The 21,907-nt window shown below is 42.0% G+C and overlaps 1 protein-coding gene across 4 annotated transcripts in view; it reads right to left on the minus strand.

The window, feature by feature from the left end:
• The window catches only part of anks1ab (ankyrin repeat and sterile alpha motif domain containing 1Ab), a 38,347-nt gene that overhangs the window by 3,363 nt on the left and 13,077 nt on the right, over positions 1–21,907 (minus strand). Inside the window, exons 3-13 of one of the 4 annotated variants that reach the window (XR_003840716.1) lie at positions 15,213–15,328; positions 10,793–10,891; positions 9,719–9,865; positions 7,317–7,424; positions 5,840–6,010; positions 4,771–4,908; positions 4,550–4,621; positions 4,338–4,421; positions 4,088–4,225; positions 3,210–3,386; positions 29–642 (exon numbers count right to left, since the gene is read on the minus strand). Coding sequence is in view for 3 of the 4 variants with exons in the window: in XM_029501322.1 (XP_029357182.1) it covers positions 1,400–1,534; positions 3,210–3,386; positions 4,088–4,225; positions 4,338–4,421; positions 4,550–4,621; positions 4,771–4,908; positions 5,840–6,010; positions 7,317–7,424; positions 9,719–9,865; positions 10,793–10,891; positions 15,213–15,328 (1,385 nt within the window). In the remaining variant the exon portion in view is untranslated. Of the gene's footprint in view, positions 1–28; positions 643–945; positions 1,535–3,209; positions 3,387–4,087; positions 4,226–4,337; positions 4,422–4,549; positions 4,622–4,770; positions 4,909–5,839; positions 6,011–7,316; positions 7,425–9,718; positions 9,866–10,792; positions 10,892–15,212; positions 15,329–21,907 lie in introns of those variants that run through there. The other 3 variants (XM_029501323.1, XM_029501322.1, XM_029501324.1) reach the window with 3 other exon arrangements.

The raw sequence follows: 21,907 nt of genomic DNA on the forward strand, positions 1-21,907 counted from the left end.
GATAGAGAAAGAATAATAAAGGTGCAACCTCTGGGGGCTATCGGGGATTTGGAGGCAGATGCAAGTTGTCAGGAAGAGGAGGATGAGGAGGAAGAGGCAGTTTGGTTGAGAGAGCAGGGCCACTGTAAAATGAGATCAGTCCAGGATCATCCGTTCCAGGGCTCCACCATTGGCTGCAGCAGCAACGGGCGAGGGAGGCTGCCAGGGGTGTCGGGGAGGCACGGGAGAGCTGCAGGAGTGCTTGTCATGGCAGGTAGGAGGTTGGTGTGGGTCGCGGGGGCGGGGCAAAAGGGGGTGCAGGAGTTGGCAGCCCTGAGGGGTGCTATACCATCACAGTGAGAAGGCACGGGGCTCGCATGTATATGTGTGTGTGTGTGCGTGTGTGTGTGTGTGTGTGTGTATATGTGTGTGGGAGCATATATGACAGAGATAAATGGAGAACCGGATGCAAAGGTAGAGGAAAGTACGAGGGGGAGAGGGGGGTTGGGGGGGGTGCAGAGGGACGGCTGTGGGGATCCGGCCTCAGAATATGGTGGTCTCGTACTTGGTGCTGACGGGGCGCCGGGTGGAGTCCCGCTGGTCCAAGAGCCAGGTGGTGCTGCCCAGGGACTGCATGTCTGCGTCCATCTCCAGGGGGTCGATCTGCCGGGGGGAGGGAGGGAGGAGGGACGAGAGGAGGGCGTGAGACGGGCGGCAGTGGAGGCCATTGCGCCACACTGACAAGTCTTCAGCTCACACACGTGCATGTGGATTAGAGGTACAGTCCAGTGATCATGTTATAATCACAGACACTCAGGGCTCAATCCACAACATGGATGATGTCTGACAGAAAATACACTCAGCCTGCGTAAACCGCTGCTGTAAACCTGGAAAAGTTACCATCCTCTGGGAGTTTTAAAACATACTGATTAGCAGTTCAGAAGCACCAGTGGCTTGTGTCATAGCATGAGCAGTCAGTACACACCGTTCTGTTTCAGTTTACTTACATAAGGTTGTAAAATAACTAAACAAATATATTATATTCCCTGTTTATGGATGACACCTTCAGTTCAACATGTCTTAATAAAAGATAAGAGGATACAACAGAACAATCCAACAAAGACCACTTCAACCATCGTGTTTATGACCGCTATGGAATAAACCTTCAACTGGCTCAATGTAGCCCACAGTCAATCACGTCAGGAAGCCCCGTGTGTCCTGCATGTGTTTAACCCCAGAACTATCTGCATCTTAAACTCTATAAATGTAGGATGAAGATGAAAGATGGGAAAGTAAAGGGATGAGGAGAACGTTTATGGTGGAAATTTTAAGGACCAAGGGGACAAAGTGCACTGCAGCACCCAAAACACCAAGAAAAAGAAAGAGGGGAGGGAGTGGTGTGTAAGCAGATGTGTGATGGTTAAAGGGTTGAATAGAGGAAAGGAAAGAGAAGGACCTGGACTCCAGGGCTAACAGAGTGCAACGGGAGGAAGGAAGGACGGTGGGTAGTACACGTGTGACAGTGACAGCAGCGGCATTCGAGCAGAGGGGCACCCTGGGAAGCAGGAGGACCAAGAAGACAAGAGCAAAGACATGTTAAAAAAACGAGAGAAAACAGGGACAGAGCATTCAAATTAACTGACTGGACAGTAAAGAAGTCCATATCAGCAGCAGCAGCAGCAGCTTTTCATCACCTGTTCCGTTATAGAAGGGAAATCATTCAGAAAATTATTCTACGTACATTCTTCTAATCCCGCCCCCCCCCCCCCCCCCCAATCAGTGCTTGTCCATTTATAGCTTAGCAACAACAAGGTACGGCTGTCAAGATTTGGATTTGAGTGATTTGGGGAGTGTCGTCTTTTTTAGCTTTTAACTAACCAAAAACAAAACGGATTAAACGCTGTTTTCATGTACTCTAACAGAAGATGCTTAATTAGCATGTCGGGCTAACTTGCTTATAACTACACCGTTAGCAACCCAGCATCACCTCTGCATTAGGTGATGGCTACACGAGCTAGCCACTAACTCCGCCCAGAGATGCCCCAGAGCGTTAATCAGACACCCGGCCATTACTCTGTGGGTTCGTCCTCATCTTTACAACCTTTTTCCACCTGCCATGTAAAAGATATTTTAGAATAAACAAATGAACAGATATCTAAACCGACAGAATAATCTTCCCCGCTGACGGGACGATATTACAACTCTTGGCCGAGTAAGTTCAACCAGCTTTACGCTGCGTTCCAGGAGCAATGCTGCGTATTTATTTCCATGCTGACATTTTAGTTCTAGGCTCAGTCTTTTCGCACAATATTGTGTATGTAGCCATCGAGAGTGTTGAACCTTTTGGATTTGTCAAGAGCATTAAAAACATGGTAACAGTTTTGTCAGAAAATAAGATTTGATTTCCAACGGGGGGGTGGCTTGGGGGGTGGGGGGAGTTTAGTGAAAAGTCAGCTGCACCTCTGCAAAACCGTTTGGCTGTTTTTGTTTTAATCAAGTAGATTTGGTGGCGTTCACTAAGCAATAAAAAACAAACCGCCCCTCTTCTCATCTAAAACTTTAACAAGCAGCCACATTCATTATGCAGCCCTGTGATTACTCCATATATTATCCTTACAGACAGGTAGTAAAACAAAGTGATTTGTGACTCTGCGTATGCATGTGGTGCGGCAGCGTGCGGCTCTCAGCTGTGCAGCTCTCTCAGGTGACAGTGATCACTGAATGCTTAATATATGCATCCTGAGAGGTCAATGCATCACTGCGTAGCTCGGGAAATACGGGAAAATTTACTCTACACTCTCATTCAGTGGTTAGCAGGCAGTAAATGGGTCCAAACAGCCCGGCTGAGCCCCGAGCAGAGCCCTGGAGAAAATCCCATACCTGCTCGTAAGCAACAAATGAAAATGTTCATTCATCATGATTCGCGTATGTGCAAAAAGAAAATCTCCTTTGATCGCAGAGGCTCAGAGTTGGGGTTTGGGTGAGATGAAATTGGTACCAAAGTGCTGACTCATCACTTTCTGCCCCACACACAGAAAGTGTTTATGTAGGTGGCCCGTGGGGCATTCAGTGCTGGTAAAAAGTCTGTCATGAGGTCCGCGTACCTTTCCTGTAATAATGATTGCAGCAGGGCAGATTCCTGCCCTCCCAAGTAGAGCACATTCAACACTTTGACTCACTAAAAGATACAAGTGTGTTTTTTTTTTTAGGGTTTGTAGGGTGATACTCACTGCTGATCTCCGCATGCTGCTCCATGATTGAGATACAGGACGGCTGGTTTTGGTCTCTATGACCTCTGAGCCCAGAGATGAAGGGGGGATATATTGTCTTGCCCTGGACTGGATCGCCATCTGATAGGCCACCTCAAATGCCTGTCCAAGTGTGAGGATGATCTCATAGGTCTGTGTCTGTGTGAGAAAAAAAATCCCTTTAAGAGTCTTCACATCAGTACAGACAACATAAAGTATGGTCGAAGTGAAAAGCTGATTTTTAAATATATATTTGAACTGCAGTCACATTAACCTTTTGAGACACTGCTGGACTCTTAAGCTGCTCAGATTCCTAAAACAATCTTCAGATAAATCCTGTTTTCACAAAGGTGACTCAACTTTTTGCTTAACCAAGCAACTTATACTATGGAAAACTATTTTTCCAACCTGACTTAATATTTCATACTACAATATTCTAAATGAACAGGTTTGTAAACGCTTGTTTTGATATTGCATCTTCACATTGTTTGGATTGTCATACCATTTCCTGGCTCTTGGTTAAATATCAAACACATTTTGAAAAGTTGAATCTAATTTCTGAAGAGACTTTCCTAAACATAAACAATTGAGGCTTAAAATCTATATTTGAGTCTTATGAAAACTGACTATTACTGCTACAGCTGACTCCTCCATGATTCATATGTCACAGACAATTTGACGAGCCAATCAACAAGATGTTGTCCAGCACACGCTAACTGCAGTTTAAACTTTATATTTCTGGCATCCCAGAAAGGTTTTTTCAGTAAGATTACTTTTCTAGTGCATAAAACAAAGCTTGCTTTCTCAGAGCAATGATTTTTCTGTGTTTTTCTTTTTTAAAATATAAATGTAGTACTCACCACTTCCACAGTGCTGAAGACATGACAGAAATGGTGGCCACTTTTCAGATCCTTGGTAATGTAAGCAAAAGTGCAGAGGTCATCTGGGTCTTGGGCAGCGCATGAGATGTTTCTGATCTCATGCTCTGCAACTATGGTCTAAATGAGAAAGGAAGAATGTGAGTGCCGACTGAAGATCTGCCACTAATGGAGGCTTAGATTGCACAGATCAATAAACAGAAAAACACACACACACACACTTTCCTTTTACCTTCGTGGCTGCATCAATGAACTTGACCCCCCTGTAGGTAATGGATAGTATAACAACCGGACCCTTTCTTGAATCCTTTGATTTCTACAAAGGAAATATTCTTAAGTAAAGGATGAGCGGGTTTTTCTTTAACTTTTCTGTTGCCCCTCACAAGGCCAGCACAAATGAAGTAAACCAAAAAAAGATCGATGAAGAGTTTCAGCGATTTTTACCCTAATTTTGGCGCAAGCATCTTGTGTGGACTCGATCCCTCTTAGATCCCTGATTATCATTGATCCTAGGTACTGGGAAACAAAATGTTAAAATGAAAAAATCAGAAACAGCAGAGTTCAGTCAATTTACATTTACAATTTCATTAGCGTTTGTCTCTTCTGTGCATACAGAGAAGGAGAACTGTTTTAGTGAAATGTGAAGAGAGTAAAACAGGACTTACAGTTGCCTCATATCCGCAGGAGTCCAGGATGAGTTTCTCAGGCTGGTGATGCCAGGCGGACACTGTGGCATAGGTAGCAGAGTGGCTCGGTGGCCGGAGGTTTAAACGTGAGTCTTTGTGTCGCTCACTCTGTCTGTCCTGCAGAGATGTAAAATCATTGATTGGTGAATGTAGTGAAGAGAGAAGACACAACAAATGAGTGTAACGTGAAACTAAATAATTTCTTCTACAACAAAGACAGAAATCAGAAATATGACAGATCCACCTTTCAGACATCAGTGATTTATAAGTGTACTTTGCACTGTAATAAAACATATAAGCAAATTCTCCTAAACTACAAATTTGGATCTCAATTAGGCTGGGATGGGAAAAGACTCCTGACTGCTGTACATTAGTAGGAGGGCAACTGAAGTCTGCCTGGTCAGCATTTATTTATATTCTTTCTGATCTGCTGGTAAATTCATAAATATTCATGCTCTGGGCTGGACCATTAGGTCAAAGTAGGCTGTGCTCAGCTCTTTCATAAATCACTTGTCAGAATAAAATATACTGATGACAATAGTCCACTAAGCATTTTTAATAAAAAGTATAAATATTGATTTTACATATTGTGGACTTTGGAAAGTGCAGCTCTACAATATTTTCCTTCCAGAGGCTCTTCTGTGTTTTCTCTGTGGCCTCAGTGAGTCACACACCACACACGCCAGCTTGACTGTTTGTGTATGTGTCGACGTTTGACCTTTAGCAAATGGTAGAATTTGATCACCTAGTTATTCTTAGTTCATTCTCTTAAAGAAGAACACATAGAAAGGCACATGAATTTAGTATTACGATGTAGAGAATAGTCAAAATAAGAGGGAAAAAACCTATGAATGTGTGAACATCATACACAGACACATACTGAACGGGCCCATATGAATAAATTCATAAGGGCCCACTGTTTTATTGCATTGTTGGGCATTATTAAAATTTTCACAGCCTCTTTCCTTTATATTTCATTTGCTTACTCACTGAAATTTATTTGGGAGGTTTCTTCCTAAAGTTGATAAAAGTGAAGTGAGGAACTCACAACAGACCGTGGCCTCTCACTATAGGACCGAAGAGATATACTACAGTCTTGCTCGACTCCTCTCCGCCTCCGGTCGGACTCAGTCAGGGGCAGAAGCATGTCCATGGAGCGACTTGTGTAGGGGTCCATCTGACTGAGGGGGGACGTGGTCTGGGACAGGAGGTCATGAAACTGCCAAACACACACGAGCAGTCGCACACACAGCACAGATTAGTGATTTGATGGAACCGTCTACATGGGCTGCTTTCCCTGATTTACATCCAAGCTTAATCCTCGACAAAAGAACCTCTTCCTCAGAGATTCTCCGTTCTTTTTAGCCCACTTTAATCTGCCTGGGAAATCAGCCCTGAGTATTTAACTGTTGTGAGCATAATGATATTGAAGAATCTCATTCCAAAATTAGAAATCTGCTGCTGAAAGAAAAGGATCCATTTTCTCACAAAATGATGTTGACACAGAAATACAGCTTGCCACATGACACTGAAATTCCACCTTCAGCTCAGTTTTTATTACGGTTCAGTAAGAAAAGTGTCACCATCAGTGTCTACTAAAATATTGAGCGCTTCAGCATGTTTCTTGACATGCTTGGTAAGATTTAAAATTAAAAAGATTATATGTTTTATAAAGCCATCACTAACTAAATATGTTAAAAGTATGTGCTGATTTAGCTCTCTATCTATTTGGGCATATTAAGCACTCCATCTGTTACTGAGTTAGTGCTGACTCTGTTTCTGCACTACAGAGGTGAAAATAGTAACAGTAACATTGCTGCAGTCTGATTCACACTCCTGGTGCAGTAAAATGCTTTAAATAAAAACATACTTCTTTGATTGTGCTGTATTTTAGTGCATTCTAGTTGGTACAGACAAATCTGTGTCATCTAATGATCGTGGTTTCTGCAGATGTCAACTCAGAAATCTAACATTACAAACATGTATCAGCTGCATATAGCAGCAATTTCTATTATTACCATGAATCAAAATTGAAAGACTTACATCTGCAAATTCCAATAATCCTCATATTACTGTTATTGATTAACGTGCCAATGACTTTCTTAATAATCATTTGATCCGTAACGGAAATTTCCCGAAGAGTTTCAGCTTACTATTTGACGACACAGAAAGACATCAGATTCTTCAAATAATGCTAATAAGCTACATAAATTATTGTAATAATTAATTAATTAATAATCAAATAACTAATAATGTCTATGGATTTTGCAGTTAAAGGTAATATATTTCATTTTTATTTCATTTAATTTTATACATCAGACATAGAAAAATGGTACTGTTTATTTTCAAGCCTGTTTTTACTGAAGTCTAAATCAGCTTGAAAAATATATTTAAGTCCTTTCCCAATGTTGTCTTATACTTATAGATATCTGTTATGGGTTGATTTTAGGAAACAGAAATTGCAGCGCTAACAAATAAGGCCCTAAAAATGTGAACAACACTAATTTCAACATCACTAGTCTTACCATAATTGGGGACAGGCGGCGGGACTTGGTCGGAGCCTCTTCATACGGTCTCTCTGCCAGAGAGGCGATGACCCTCTTTCTGTGGCCCAGGGGGCCAATCTTAATAACCTGACGAGGACAGCAGCAGGGCGCAATATGAAGCTGACTTTCCTGTGAACTGTGACATCAATATCTCATACAAGATTTTATTTTTTATTTTTTTTCCCTGGCAGAGCTAATAGAGATGTATCCAAAACACATGGACACACAGTTGATGGCATACGCCCCTCACTGGCAGGCATCCACAGGCAAACAGGAATGACTCTCGTCAATAATTCAGCCTCAATCTGTTTTGCCGTGAGCTTAAAGTACAGCACTGTCTTTGTCCAGGGACACTCTATAATTCACAATCCATTTTTGGACACAGCGTTTAAATTAAACAGAACTCGGGAATTTATGGGATGACAACAGGTAATTTGAAAATAAGCATATTAGAATTTGCTGATAACTGGATGACACAGAGCCACTTCATTGGTTACTATTAATCTGTTTTGAATGCACAACACTTTAGTTTAACATTGTAAGTTCACCTGCTCATTGATCAGACTCTGTGTCTTCCGTTTACAATTTCATCTGGTGTGGCTAAAATCCTCAGAGGATAAAAACCTTGGTTATGCAGTCAAAACTCATTATCTCAATTCTGTATATTTGCATAATTGGCTATTAACATTCATGCTCATCCAGTAAAAGGTGGATGTTGAGTGATTAATGATACATTTGCAATTATCTTTCTTGTACAAAATATTCCCTAACAGGCTCATGATACTTTGTCTGAATATTTCAATTATTTAGCAAGAGTCAGAGGCAAAAGAGGCAACTGGTTTGTGCTCTGGATTTGTGATTTTATTGTTCGCATGTTCTGAAGTCCCAGTGAGACCAGCAAACAGGAAGTGTGTGAACTAAGATTATTTAAACAGAAATAAGAAGCCTTGGGATTGTAAAGGAATGTATCACAGCTCGTAAATCAACTTGATGCTTGATGCCATTTGCTGAAAGATGCTGAAGAGGGTGTAGGAACTGTAATGGGCAAAGTAAGTTCTGCCAAGATGCTCAGAGGCAGTTCTGCTACTCTGCACACTCAAAGTAATGTGCCCTGCACTCTCACCCATCTTTCTGTACTGCATCGCAGTCTCCTGGACACCATCCTTCAAACACTGCATATACAGTATGCCAGGCTGCTGCTTTTCTGCAGCTGCTGATGCCACTGCAGCTGTTGCCGGTTAGTGCAATTTAACCACTGCTCTCTTTGTGTGGATCACAACAGGGATGTTAAACACACATGGATATGCAGCTGTAAGTGGGGAAATATGTGATTGTTGTAGAAATACTGATCCACGGCTCCTACGCTGCCTTCTGTAGTGTCTCATAATGTGTTTAGATTGCCTGGTTCCCTGTCGTTGCCTAAACAATGTTACCTTCTACATGACAGATTGTTGTCAATTAAGCCAACTGTGAAATTGTGAAAAACCGACAGCATTGCTGACAAGTTAACACTGGGCTATATCGTGGTGTTTACCTTTATTATTAACTTTAACTTAATATTATAAAGTTATTCAGCACGACACAATAAAGGCACTATAAAGGCAAAATCACGGCAAAAGAAAATAAAGATGCTTGTAAAGTTCCTGTAGCTCAGTAGTTTCAAAACATCTTCTCTTTACACCGCCCATCACATGCAGTAAAAGGCCAACGAAAGAGTGATTTTGTTTCTCTTTGTTCGGCTCATATAAATCATTTTCAGATGCCAGACAAAATAATCAATCCAGTGTTTCACATGAAAAATAAGGGAGAAAATGAAGCAGAGGATAATGTTAATTTCCTCTCTGCTATCCTGTTAACAAGCATATTTATCTACCACAGCTACAAACTAAGGACAGACGGACACACACACAAACACAGATACAGACAATCAAAGGCGCGCACATGTTCAATCCAACTAATGCATGCAATTTTCAATAACCTCCACAGCTTTTGGTCCAAAATAAAATTGGTCCTGCTTTGTAATAACACTGTTTCTATAAAGATTAAACCATTCCATATTTCCTGGTCATCATTAACCACATTGCTCTTTAAAATACATTTTATCTGTTCTTTATCTGTTGCTGCTATACTTTTATACTAATACTTTCATTAGTAATTGTTATTTTAGCACTGTGTTTTTAACTGCCTCCTAACCTCAATGACAATCCATAAAGAGACCAGTCTGTGAGAACTGGACCAGTGAGAAAAAAGATTGCGAGGCCATTAACATTCATGGATCTTTGTCAGCACGAGACACTGAGCAATAACGTGCTAACCCATCATGTGAAAGAGCTCAGAATAAAAAATGTATTGGATAAGTGACGTAAGTCATGATTTCTTACATTGACAATCTCCAGCTCCCACAAGTTCTTAACACACTCCAGAGTGCGGTAGCCGCTTGAAAGGAAGTTGGGCAGATATTCGTGCAGGCCGAGGCCGTCCAGCCAAGAGGCAAGAGATGTGCTGCCATCACAGCCCAGTGCTTTTACCTGCAGAGCAATAAGAGAGCAAATGCAGTTACTTTTTTCATGAGAAAAGGACTTTAAAAAAAAAAAAGACAGAGTATACTGTATATTATATATCATATATCATGCTTTCCATTTGTTGCTATAAATTGCCACCTGAACTAGCCATGAACTAGCCACTGTGTATTGACTTTGTCCCAGAGGATGAACCCTGCTGCTTTTGTTAAAGCCATGACTTCACTTCTTGTGCGACCAGCAGGATGACAGTTTTAAGATTTGACTCAATATGTCAAAAGCTCCTGGGTGTTTTGGAAAATGAAATATGATACAACTAGAGAAGAAAGAAAAATTTACACACCCTTGGTAATTCTTTTGATATAGAGTCATCCTCTGGTTCATTCTTTGTTTTATGACCAAACAACAATAAAACAAATACGACTGTGTAGCAACCAATGGCCAGCATTTAGCTCAAAGCGCTGCGGTATACTCTTACACAGCCGCTAACATGACACTACACTCAATAACATCCACACTGCCCAGTCTGGAAAGTATACATGAAACTATAAGTGTTTTCATTACTTTTTTACACCCTGTGTGCTTACGTTTCATTAACAGTATAAGTTAGACCTGTCTTTTTATTATCCCATTATTCAACACAAGGGAGAACATTTTCATTAAAATGGCAACATATTTCATGGTTAAATTCAATTAATGTAATGAAATGTGCCACTTTGTTATTCTTTTAATTAATATTATTACCTATAGGGAATAATTTTTTAGAATAATAATTTGCCACAAAATGTTAAGTGCCTCTGCCTTCAAAACAGTTTTTTTAATTTAGCAAACCACTAATCAGGTTAACAATATGGCATTTGTATCTATCCCAAACTGTGAAACACTGTCAGTCACTGTCCCTTCCCAGTGCCAAGGTTAAGTTATGAGGTTAAGTACCTTAGGCAAGCTGCGTGCCGCATGGAGGATTTTCTTTCTGTGCCCTGGGTCAGTGATCCCAATGTCTCTGAGGTCCTGGTCCTCCATTACGTTACTTCCCTACATGTGCACAAAACAAGAGACAGGCACAAATAAACACGTCCACACACACACACACACACACACACACACACAGCCAGCCATACACAAACACACATGCATGCAAGCAGATAATATGCAGAGACGCACACAGACACAATATACAATATGACATACAAAAGCAGAATGCCAGAAAATAAATGAGCAACATGTCATTTAGTATCGATCTCAGATGACACACAAATACATATTTCCATATTAAAGACCCAATACAGACTGACCCATGACAAATAGCTATGAGAACATAGGTCAATAAAAGTATCATGACATATTCTACAACGTAACTACCAAAGTGTACAAACACACATTTGCTTCTAACATACACAAAATGCAGACACACGCAGAATATGCACGTCTCTGACACAAGCAGTAAGATCAGAGTGGGAGGACAATGAAGTCAAATAAATTGTGCATGCCAAGAGTAATCAATCTGATCTGGTGCGACTGAGAGGGAACAAAGCTTTCATAACTGCAGCAGCCTCTACACAATCCCTTTGCTGTTATGTTTCATTGAGTGAAACTAAACAGTCCAAGAACCAAAAATATTTCACTACAGTTTCTCAACATCTCTAATTTTAGGGCACAGAAACAATGAACTCTAATCGTTTGCCACTTCCTGCAATCTTGACTGACAAGCAGATTTTTTTTGGTTTCATGTAGATGTAAATATCCACAGCTCCTTGTTGCTTTGTCATCTTATTCCAGTTTATAGACAGGAATAAAGATGCAAGGAGAACCTTGAAAATGTGGAGCTAAGCGTTTTTCCCCGTGGACTGCTGCAGATTGATTCTTCCTGGCCAAGAATGTTAAAATGTTCTGTAGTCTTTAGTCAATCTGCTCTCACTGGATTGGTTTCAGAGCACAATGCAGCAATATTCACAAGCCTGTAAGAGGGTGTAGTTGGGAGATTACTTGGTGATTGCTTGAATAAAGGTCAAAATAAAGTAGGGTCTGATGTAATGGAGACCCAAAATAGATCCCTACTTTTATTAAAACAGTTTGAAGTTTGATGATGCCTCGAGAGGCTCTGCAAACACATTATTTTGTGCTGTATTTGAAACATGACAGAAATGTATGGTTCAGTACTTACATAGCTTCTGAGCTATGGTAGTTTGATTTTATCTGATACGACTTGCAGATGTAGGCATGGTAGAAGTCCTTCATCTCACAAAATGCACTGACTCAATGCAACAGTGAATTAGAATTGCTCTATTGCTCTGCCCCACAGAGGAATTGTTTGGGAAAAATCAGATTTTCTTTCTTTATCACAAGTCAGTAAGCATAACAATAATGTGGCAAAGAAAAGAAATATGAATCTTGTGTGTTACAATATGTATGTTCAGTACCACATTATAACATTTGAGGAAGAGGGGGGCTGCAGAAAGTGATGCAATATTAATGCAGGAGAGATGCAATGTAAATGCATGATGGGCGGACTTCTAAGATGTTTTGCATTAGACAATATGCCTCGTTGCAACATTAGCTTGGTCGTCAGAGCAACAAAGCATCATGCGAAAATAGAAAATTTAAGAAATCATGTGGAATCTTTCACTGTAAATAAAATGTGCAGGCATAAAGGCCAAGAGAATGGCAGCCACGGGCGCCCCACTTCTCTGGCAGCATGAAAGGAGCACAAAATGATAATCATCGTGTAAAAATTATGAGAATGGGCACACAGCTGTTCATAATTTATGATCCCTCAAAAGCTGCATCTCAGAGCAATCATCACATGCAGAGAGCTTTGCCGACTCATGTGAGTGCCTGCTCTCCTGCTCTGGTAGGCGGGCCAAAGGAAAGTTTCCAAGCAGCACCGTAGATCTTCAGCTGTGACAGCGGTGGTTTGTAGGTACAGTATGGCTTGCATGCTGAGATCCTTGCCAGTGTAGAATTAGCTAGCAGAGGGTTTTCATCCTACTATAGGCTCACAAATGGTACAGAGTGCAAGAAAAAAAAATCAGCTTTGGCTTTAGTCTGATCTTGTTTTTATATCCAGTGTGTCTCCAAAATGTCTCTGTGCCATAATAGTTCTTTTTTGGACATTGTGTTTTGCATAAATGCACCACACTGAATTTAAAATGAGCCACAATATACTGCCCTCTACTGATCAGCCTCCTAGTCTTTGCAATGAATCCCACAAACAAGTTCTGACGTTCAAGTTCAGCTAGACTGATGAGATCTGAAGCAAGTCCGGCAGAATCTAAAAGGGCACAATATTAAACATTCACAATGTCTGTGACTACTCTGACCTTTCCCTTGCTTGCAACCTCCACATCTTTGTAAATATCCATGGGTAATTTGCCTTGTGAAGCTAATGATTTATCTCCTTGATGCATCAAGTCCAGAAGACACATTAGTGATGGCATGAAAATGAACATCAGAATGCCTAATGACCCATAGTCCTCATCACATTATTGCCCGGAAATCGTGTTCAACATAGAATCTTCCAACCCAGTTTCAAAGGCAAGAAGGTTGGTATGTAATCTTTTCAACTTCCTTTCTATTCATATTACAGCCCTACGATTTTTTCTCCTCATCTTTGGCAGCCAGGTGTTTCAGGCACATGATATTTACGACGGATGTAACATTGCCAATTCAGCTTTAGCTCAGGACATTTGTTTGAATGTCCTTTTCCATCTCCCTTCATTTTCATCAACTCTCTGGCTCATTCTTAAATAAATATGCTGAAAGACATGCTTTCAAGAAATCCATCTTTGTTTTATCTGTACTGCAATTTATTGTTTAACATATACATGATGACAGTGTATGTACAATAAGCTAACATCTACTGATATATCTGCCCGGATGATTTGTCTAGCTCTTATCCACAATGCACAGCCCTAAATGTTCCTTTTACTACGACTACCAAGACTATACATTATACTCCTTTAAGCTTTGTGTCACCTCATAACCAAATACAAATCACAGTCCAAAGATTTTATCTGCACAGAACCTTATACTTGTAGTGATCACAGTATCAAAAGAACACCCATCGTGTTGTCATCTCATGTTTTACCAGAGAGAAAAACAGATGAGACAGCAGCACTCCTCAACTGGAACACTTTGCGATTCCAACTACCTTCCCTCCAAGCTGACTGGTCTCACTTTACTGACCTCACCTGTGGCAACTGATGTAACATAAAGCCCTTAGTGTTAATGCAGCCCTGTGGTCTGAAATGTCTGTGTTTACCCTTTGGGACAATTTATGCACATTGTGGATGGAAGTTTTTTGGAGAAACATGACTAGGGCATTGAAAAAGTAATGCTGCTTCTTACAATCTCTGTCAAATGTCATATCAAGTTTCCTTGCAATCTTCTTTTTGGGAAACATGATAACCCTATTAGTCAGATTGCAGAGATCCTTTGGGCTGCAGTTAAATGGCTCTATCAATAAGAAATCTGATTGAGGCACTTAAAAATTGCAAAACATTTGTGCAAATTGAGTTGATGACTTCCAGAGACACTCATCTATCTGTCTGATGGGTTATTTTTTTCCCCAAAATGTGAAATAAACATAACATAAATGTCAGCATGTGTGTGTGTGTGTGTGTGTGTGTGTGTGTGTGTGTGTATATACATACATACATACATACATACATACATACATACACACACACACACACTCACACGAAAGATTATTGCATGCTGCAGCAGTGTAATCATACATTGTGCAGTTTGTGCAAGATTGTCTTACAGCGCCACAAGCAGAGCACAGAACATGATAGGTAGCAGATTTAGTGAGATTTTGCAACCAACCATGCAAAGTGTATTAGGAATAGACAACAGTGAGCTAAGTTTGAGGATTGTTTGTCCACGTTCTGAATGTATCTACACTGAGGTCAAGTCCAGTGGCTGTAAATCAGAGGATTTTATCCAGCGGGAGGAGGGGACCATAGAATTGTACAGTAAATTAGATAGCATGATTGGGAATGCTGGGAAAAAGTTAATAGGTTTTGGTTGTCATTTGTCTTACCACTGGTGACAGCCCATATTCTTTAAAGGGATTCAGTGGAAGGGCCATAAATCTTAGCAGGGTCAAGCAGTGCACAGAGGTGAGGAGGAGTTATGGAAGTGAGAGGGAAAGAGGGGAGGCAGAGAAGAGGTACAATTGTGAGAGTAGAAATGCTGGAGAGGTGGGGTTGTGTGAGGTACTCAGAGACAAGCAAAGGGTGAGAGGGAGTGAGAGTAGTGGCATAAAAAGACAAATGCAGCGAAGGTTGACAGATAGGGCAGAGTGATGTAAAGTGGAACTGACCCCGGAGAGGGCGTGCTGCAGGTGACTCACCATGAATCGTAGGTCATCGAAGCCATTGAGCAGGAACTTGCTCTCGTACTGCGGCAGCCCCACGTGCTCCAGCCACTCTCCCACCGGCTGGTCCAGGGCTTTACCACAGGCCCCATCTGCCGAGAGAGGGAAGCGCTTCAGCAGTGAGAAGCCGTTCAGCCGGTAGCAGCGGCACTCAGAGGACGACACATGGCATTGCCACATCATCCTCGGCCAGCAGAGGCAGAGCCGAGTGCAGCAGCACCAGGCAGGGTGGGGGGGAGACAGGGTCCAGGCCGGGGGTGAGGGGCTCCCACGGTACAGGCGGGGGCCCAGCTAAACTCAAACACAGGAGGAGGATAGGAAGTGCTGCAGGCCCAGCTCAAGCCCTGCAGGGGACTAACTAGGCTAATATACACCCACTGGTGTTAGTGTGACTGACTGGAAATGTCAGGCGAGGGTGGAGGTAGTGCAGGGAAGGAAGCCCATCTGAAGCTTGGTAGTGTTAGTTATGTTGGACTGACCCACTACGGCATCTTCCAACAAACAGGGTTCACTAAACATTCCTTTAGTGAGCAGATGAGCGAGTGTAAAAACAAGTGCCCTTCTAGTCCAAAAACATCACAATACTGAACACTATAAGTGTACAAGTGACTATATAATTTTCAGGCTGAGAGAGAATGGAAATGATCCCTAAATGAGACATTTTCATTAACCACATAATATTTACTCTGCTAAAACTATCCCTGTCATTTTTCGAAACTGAGACATGACTTCCTCAGGGTGTAACACAGAAATATTCAGTTCCCCCAAAATAAATTTGTCAGGGTTTTCACCACATACTTGTAAAGCTCTGGCTGAGTCCCATGGCTTCATTGGTCAATCTCTTTGAGAGCTAGGACACGGCTCATACAATGAAGGTAGCAGCATTCTAAAGTACTGTTGAGGTACTCGTGTTTGTTTTTGTTGTTTTGTTTGTTTTTTTTTAAATCAAGAAATACACATTTGCTTAAATCATGTTTCGTCCTTACTCCAGAGCCACACAGAGTACAGTCAGGTAGACATATTGTAAATCCTACATCGAAAAAAGAAATGTTGGCTTGGGATTTCCACAGTGTGCTGATTCCAAACTCCTCAATTCATTTTCAAATCCAAGTATAGATTCCTTGATAAAACTCCAGGTAAGCTGTCTGCCAGTGGGAAAAGGCTTGGTGTCCTTGGTGGTGCCAGTGCTCACTGTGCTGCCCAGCATTCACACACTTCAGCAGGCTGCTGGCTGCAAGGCTCCGACAGAGAACGTGCTTCTCATCTCTCAAAGCAGTAAATCCAGGTTCGGATCCATTAAACGGCAGGTGAGCCTCTCGACTCTGAAGTGGGGATCACTGCAGGACCACAGTGCAGGTTAAGCTAGCTCCTTCCTGAGGCAGGCGCCCCCGGCTCCCACCCCAGCCCACCTGGTTCTTCTCCTTGCTGGGTACAGCTAGCAGCCTCTGGGCTCAGGGCAGAGGTTTGCTGCATCCCCTGCCTGTCTGAGACATGCAGGCAGTACAAATGCAGTCACATTGGCTGCTCCTGGCTCACACACGTTACCCCTCACTGCTCATAAGGCATAACGTCCTGACGCCGGCTGCTTCTACACAGGAGACCACAGATCTGCCTCAACCTCAGCCACTGCTGCCGCGTTCTTCCCACATCCACGACAGTCAACAGACTCAGTGATCATTCCCCCTTCTCGTCTGAGCAAATCCCTCAAGCTCTTCTTTTTAACTCCCCCCTCCTTGCATTTGTCCTCTCTGCTTGCTTTCTCTTGCTCTCGATCTCACAGCCCCATTCCCATACTGTGTGATCGCACTGCAGGGCTGCCGTATGTTGCCTGATGAAGTGGGGTGCTGCTCCACGTAACCACCTCTCCCTCACTCTCCCCACTATATCAATTCCCCTCCCTCTGCCTCTCTCTCCTTCACTGGTTTGCACTCTCCCTCACTCTGTCTCGCTCCTTGCCTCTCGCTCTCATACGCACAGACAGATGCAAACACACTCTGTATCCGTCCTCAGCGTCTGTCTTTCCTCCCATTTCCCCATCTATGTTGCCCCCCTTTCTTTCTCATACAAATAAACACATACTAGCTCTTGAATGCGACACCCCCACCACCTCAGAACCCCCAATAACCACCCCAACACTACTGCACTGATTAGAATTGCACAGAGGCACTCTGATCTTGGCAGCGCAGAAAGGACACCACCATCAGAGAAAAGGAACAAGCAGTGAGAGGCTGAAATCAGACTTTTTCTGTAAAGAATGACTAGAATGTAAAGGGATGAGAGAGACAATCCTGTTTGGCAAGAGAAATGCCAGATTTTTTTGGGCTAACATTGGATATTGAAACAAAGAGCCTCTTCAAGCTCCTGCTTATTAGCAGATGGCTTTAATTCATTTACATCTTACTTTGATGATAGGACGAGGGGGGGCAGCATTGATTCAAGTCAGCAGAAGTCTCTAATGTGCTCAAACAGGAAGGAAGAAACAGAAGAGAGACACACTTCAAGTCCATCTGCATCTCACCCAGCTATACAGCATAAAAGAAAAGAGGCAAATTCCATTATGTACTTCCAGATGCTCATGTCAGATCAAAGATTTTAGAGCACCACAGAAGCTACTAACAGGTAAAAAAAAAAAAAAAAAAAAAACAATGGTGAAACAGGTGTGGTGGTAGATAACTGAAATACTACTGAAATACACAGCCCTCAACTGGTTTAAATCCTACCTCTCCCCGGCCACTCTCAGTTCATTCAACTTAAGGCATTCACATCGCAACCTTTCCCAATCACCACAGGTGTGCCCCAGAGCTCTGTCATGGAGCCCCTGTTCTTCATCATTTACTTACTCCCCCTTGGCTACATCTTCCAGAAACACTACATCCACTTTCAATGCTACGTTGATGACACCCAGCACCATATTTCCACGCCTCACTGAAATAAAATTGTGGTTTTCATCCAGCTTCCTAAAATTAAACAGTGGCAAAACTGAAATGCTACTCATCTGCACCAGATCCACCCTATCCAAATCTCCCAGTTTCACACCATCCGTTGACAACTTCCATTTCTCCGTTCCCTCAAGTCAAGAGTCTGGGTGTCATCCTCGACAGCACACTTTCACATCACATATAAACAACATAACCCGGTCAGCTTCTCACACCTCACACAAGTGCCATTCTGGTCCACAGTCTTGTTACCTCCCAGCTTGATTATTGTAACCTCCTGTTTGGCCTCACTCAGAAAACTCTCCATAAACTTCAACTTGTACAGAATTCATCAGAAGGACCCCATCCATCCATCCCATCACACCCATCCTGCAGCAGCTCCACTGGCACCCCATCACACACGAAATACAAGATTTTACTGTTCACCTTCAAGGTTGTTCACAACCTAGCCCCTCCATACCTTTCTGACCTCCTCCACATTGTCACACCCACTCGCACACTCAGATCCTCTTCCTCCATCCAGCTCTGCATTCCCCTCGCCTGCTTGGCAACCATGGGGAGCAGAGCATTCAGCCATTCTGTTCCCCAGCTCTGGAATTTACTCCCCCCTGACCTCCACAACACCACATCTGTCAATCTGGTCAAATCCTAACTCAAAACTGATCTGTTCAGACTTACCCACTCCATCTGATTCCATCCACCGTGTTTTTATACTGTCTTGCTCACAATTTTAATGTATTTGTATGATGTTTTTTGGATGCTGTTTTATATGATGTATATTTTTTTATATTTTTATATTTTTGTTTTGCATTTTTGTTTTGCTGAATTTTATTTTTGGTGTAAAACAAACTTGGGTGCCTTGAAAGGTGCTCTTACAAATAAAATTAATTATTATTATTATTACATTTTTGAGTAAAGAGACTGTGGTACAGTGCAGTGTCGTTTGACTTTGAAAGAACTGCCACAGTCTACACAGGGACTTGTATACTTCAGCACCCACCCATGCAGGGCTGCTCACTGCGTCCATCACTGGTGTTATCTGGGTACAGCTGCAGGCAGAGCAATAATTATGCAGGCTTTCAAGCTGCTTGCTATCACCTCATACATTCCCAAAAAGATAGTCAGCCAGTCAGGAAGGCAGTCAGGGCATGGAGAACAGGTGCCAACAGAGGGAGGCAAAGTGAAGGGCTATTGATTGAACCGCCTCCTTAATTGGCCGCCTTTACCACTGTTGCTCTGGTGTGTTAACAATTAGGTAAAAGGCCAGGTCAGGGTTTCGTGACCCGTCAGTCATCCAAAAGGACCAGTGTTCATCATTCGTTATTAGGATGAAGAGCTGCTGACATATTTGTTCCAATGGACAACAAGAATGATGGAACAGAGTGTGAGAGAATGAACAAGAGACTGATAAGACATGGGAAAAGGACTGACAGAGTAGAAGGCGATGAAAAAAGACGGAAAATTTATCACCAGGAAGTAAGAGGGATTGAATTGGACTAATTATGATTCACTACAAGATCCCACAACTTCTCCTCCTCTTCCTTTACGCTCTCCTCCTCAGCCTCACACCAAAGTCCGCTCTTACAATACAATATCCAGACAAAGACTGTTAAAAATACCAGCCACCCTGTCCAATTTCTTCCATTCATTGGGGACAGCAACACCTCCCACGGCAGTACAACCTAATTGCTGACTGACAGAGTATCCAATGCTCATCCATGGGGGGGAACTAGGTCACTGTCTTATCCCCTGTTAAACAGGCCAAGCTGTCAAATCTACCCAAGCGGGTTTCTGTACTGTTTGAGCAGGTCTAGACTCAGCTCAGAGGAGCGCCCAGAAAGACCTATTTACAGAGCAAGAGGTAGAGGTTGTGCCTAGATAAAGCTGTGCCTCTTTATCAGAGCAGGAGAAAAGCGCTAGCTCCTTGTCAACACACCCAAGCACTGGAGAAAATGAGCCGCAAAGCTGAATTAATTCAGGGAAACTGAAGGCGGACTCTTTTCCTTTGAACGTCAGTGTGTGCCTGTACACAAACTGAGTCGATGCCTCCTGTGTGCTGTTAGCTGAGCTTTCTCTCCTCTCCCTCTCTCTTTTTAAGCTCATTTACTCAGGGCTCTCTTAGCACACAATCGAGGCACTTGTGATGGGCACACAACACAAACATTCTCATCCTTGAGCATGCAAATTGGCACAAAATTGGAGGGCTGGTTTTTGTAGCCATAAAAATCTGATGTTCAGAAACCTGCCTCCCGAAGATGAATCGGTTGCCCCTGGCTCAGGATGTGAGAATGACAGTAAACAAGGAAAAGGTGGCTAAAATGACAACAGGGACAAAGAACAGGGTTTTTTAGCAGTTCTGTCACAATAGAAAGATAAGGGTTGGATTAAAAGCGACAATTTATTTTCCCATCTTTTTAGTAATTCCCCCCCGTACCCTCTCTCCTTTGTTTCCCTTCAGTACACTTTATGTAAAGAAATATGGCCTCTTTACTAACATGTCAAAAAAAAAATAATAAATGAATAATAATAAAAAAAAAAAAAAACATCCTTCCAACCTTCGAACAACTTGTGCACGATTTCTGATTAAAATCAGAGCAGCAACTGCATGACTCAGCTGAATCTGGGACACTTTCAGTATGCCGTTCTTCAAACATGGTCTATAAATAGAACACACCTATGTGTGAAAGAAAAAACAAACAACATATTTTCTCTTATGTAATGTGAAATAACCCCAGGTCTTAATTGTTAAGATAGCAATTAATCTAAAAACGCTGCAAGTCAATTTACAGTTAACATCATACATGAACACTCCCATTTTATTTTACTGTTATATCACCAAGTTGGAGAATATCCATAGTTATGTTGATGATAATAATAATAATAATAATAATAATAATACTTCCTCCACATTTCCATGAGTTTAATTTTAACATATGGAATCAAGAAAAGGTTTATTGAATGAGTTGACTTTTTCTCAGCATTAAGCTTAATTGGTTACAAAGGCCAAAATGACTTAAGTTTTCCCCACTGAGAAAGCTGAACTGCACAGATAATATAATGCAGCAAGAAGACATGATGACAAAGTGAAACATGGTGGAGTTTGAAGTTTTAAATCTCCTAATTCCAATGTCATCTTGTTTCTGTTTCTCACCATCTTCATAACTTCATATGCTTCATATCCTTTTACCACAGTCATGTATTTTACTGTTTCTTTTTTTGGGTGGCACTACACCTTGCTGTTGTCAGCAGATAAGCAGTCCATGAGGCGTACTGCACATAATTAATGAAAATTTTATCTACATAGATCTGGTGAAACCTGTAAAAAGCAGTCCTATGCAGGCCCCGGAGAAGGTGTTATACAACCCCGTATGATGAAGCCTCCTTATGGCAGAGTATCTAATGGAGGTACGTTTACACTGAATCAACTCAGGAGTGTTATCTAAACAAACTGAGCTGATGCCAGCTGGCTTCTCCCTCTGCACTGCCTGAAGGACTTTTGATGAAGCGTACTATCAGTTCAAGCCCTATTGAGATACATACAGGAACTCCAGGAAAAAAAAAAAAGAAAATATAACAGTGAGGGCAATTTAGAATGATATTTTTCCATAAAGTGGAAACAGATACCAACAATGATGTGCCAATAAAGTGTCAACTCGAATCTCTGTGGCTTATAAAGATAACAAAACTGCTTTCCATCTTTTTGAAAATGGAATTGACCACTGAACATCAGCTCTT

Source organism: Echeneis naucrates, chromosome 5, assembly GCF_900963305.1.
Source record: "Echeneis naucrates chromosome 5, fEcheNa1.1, whole genome shotgun sequence".
Lineage (NCBI taxonomy): Eukaryota > Metazoa > Chordata > Actinopteri > Carangiformes > Echeneidae > Echeneis > Echeneis naucrates.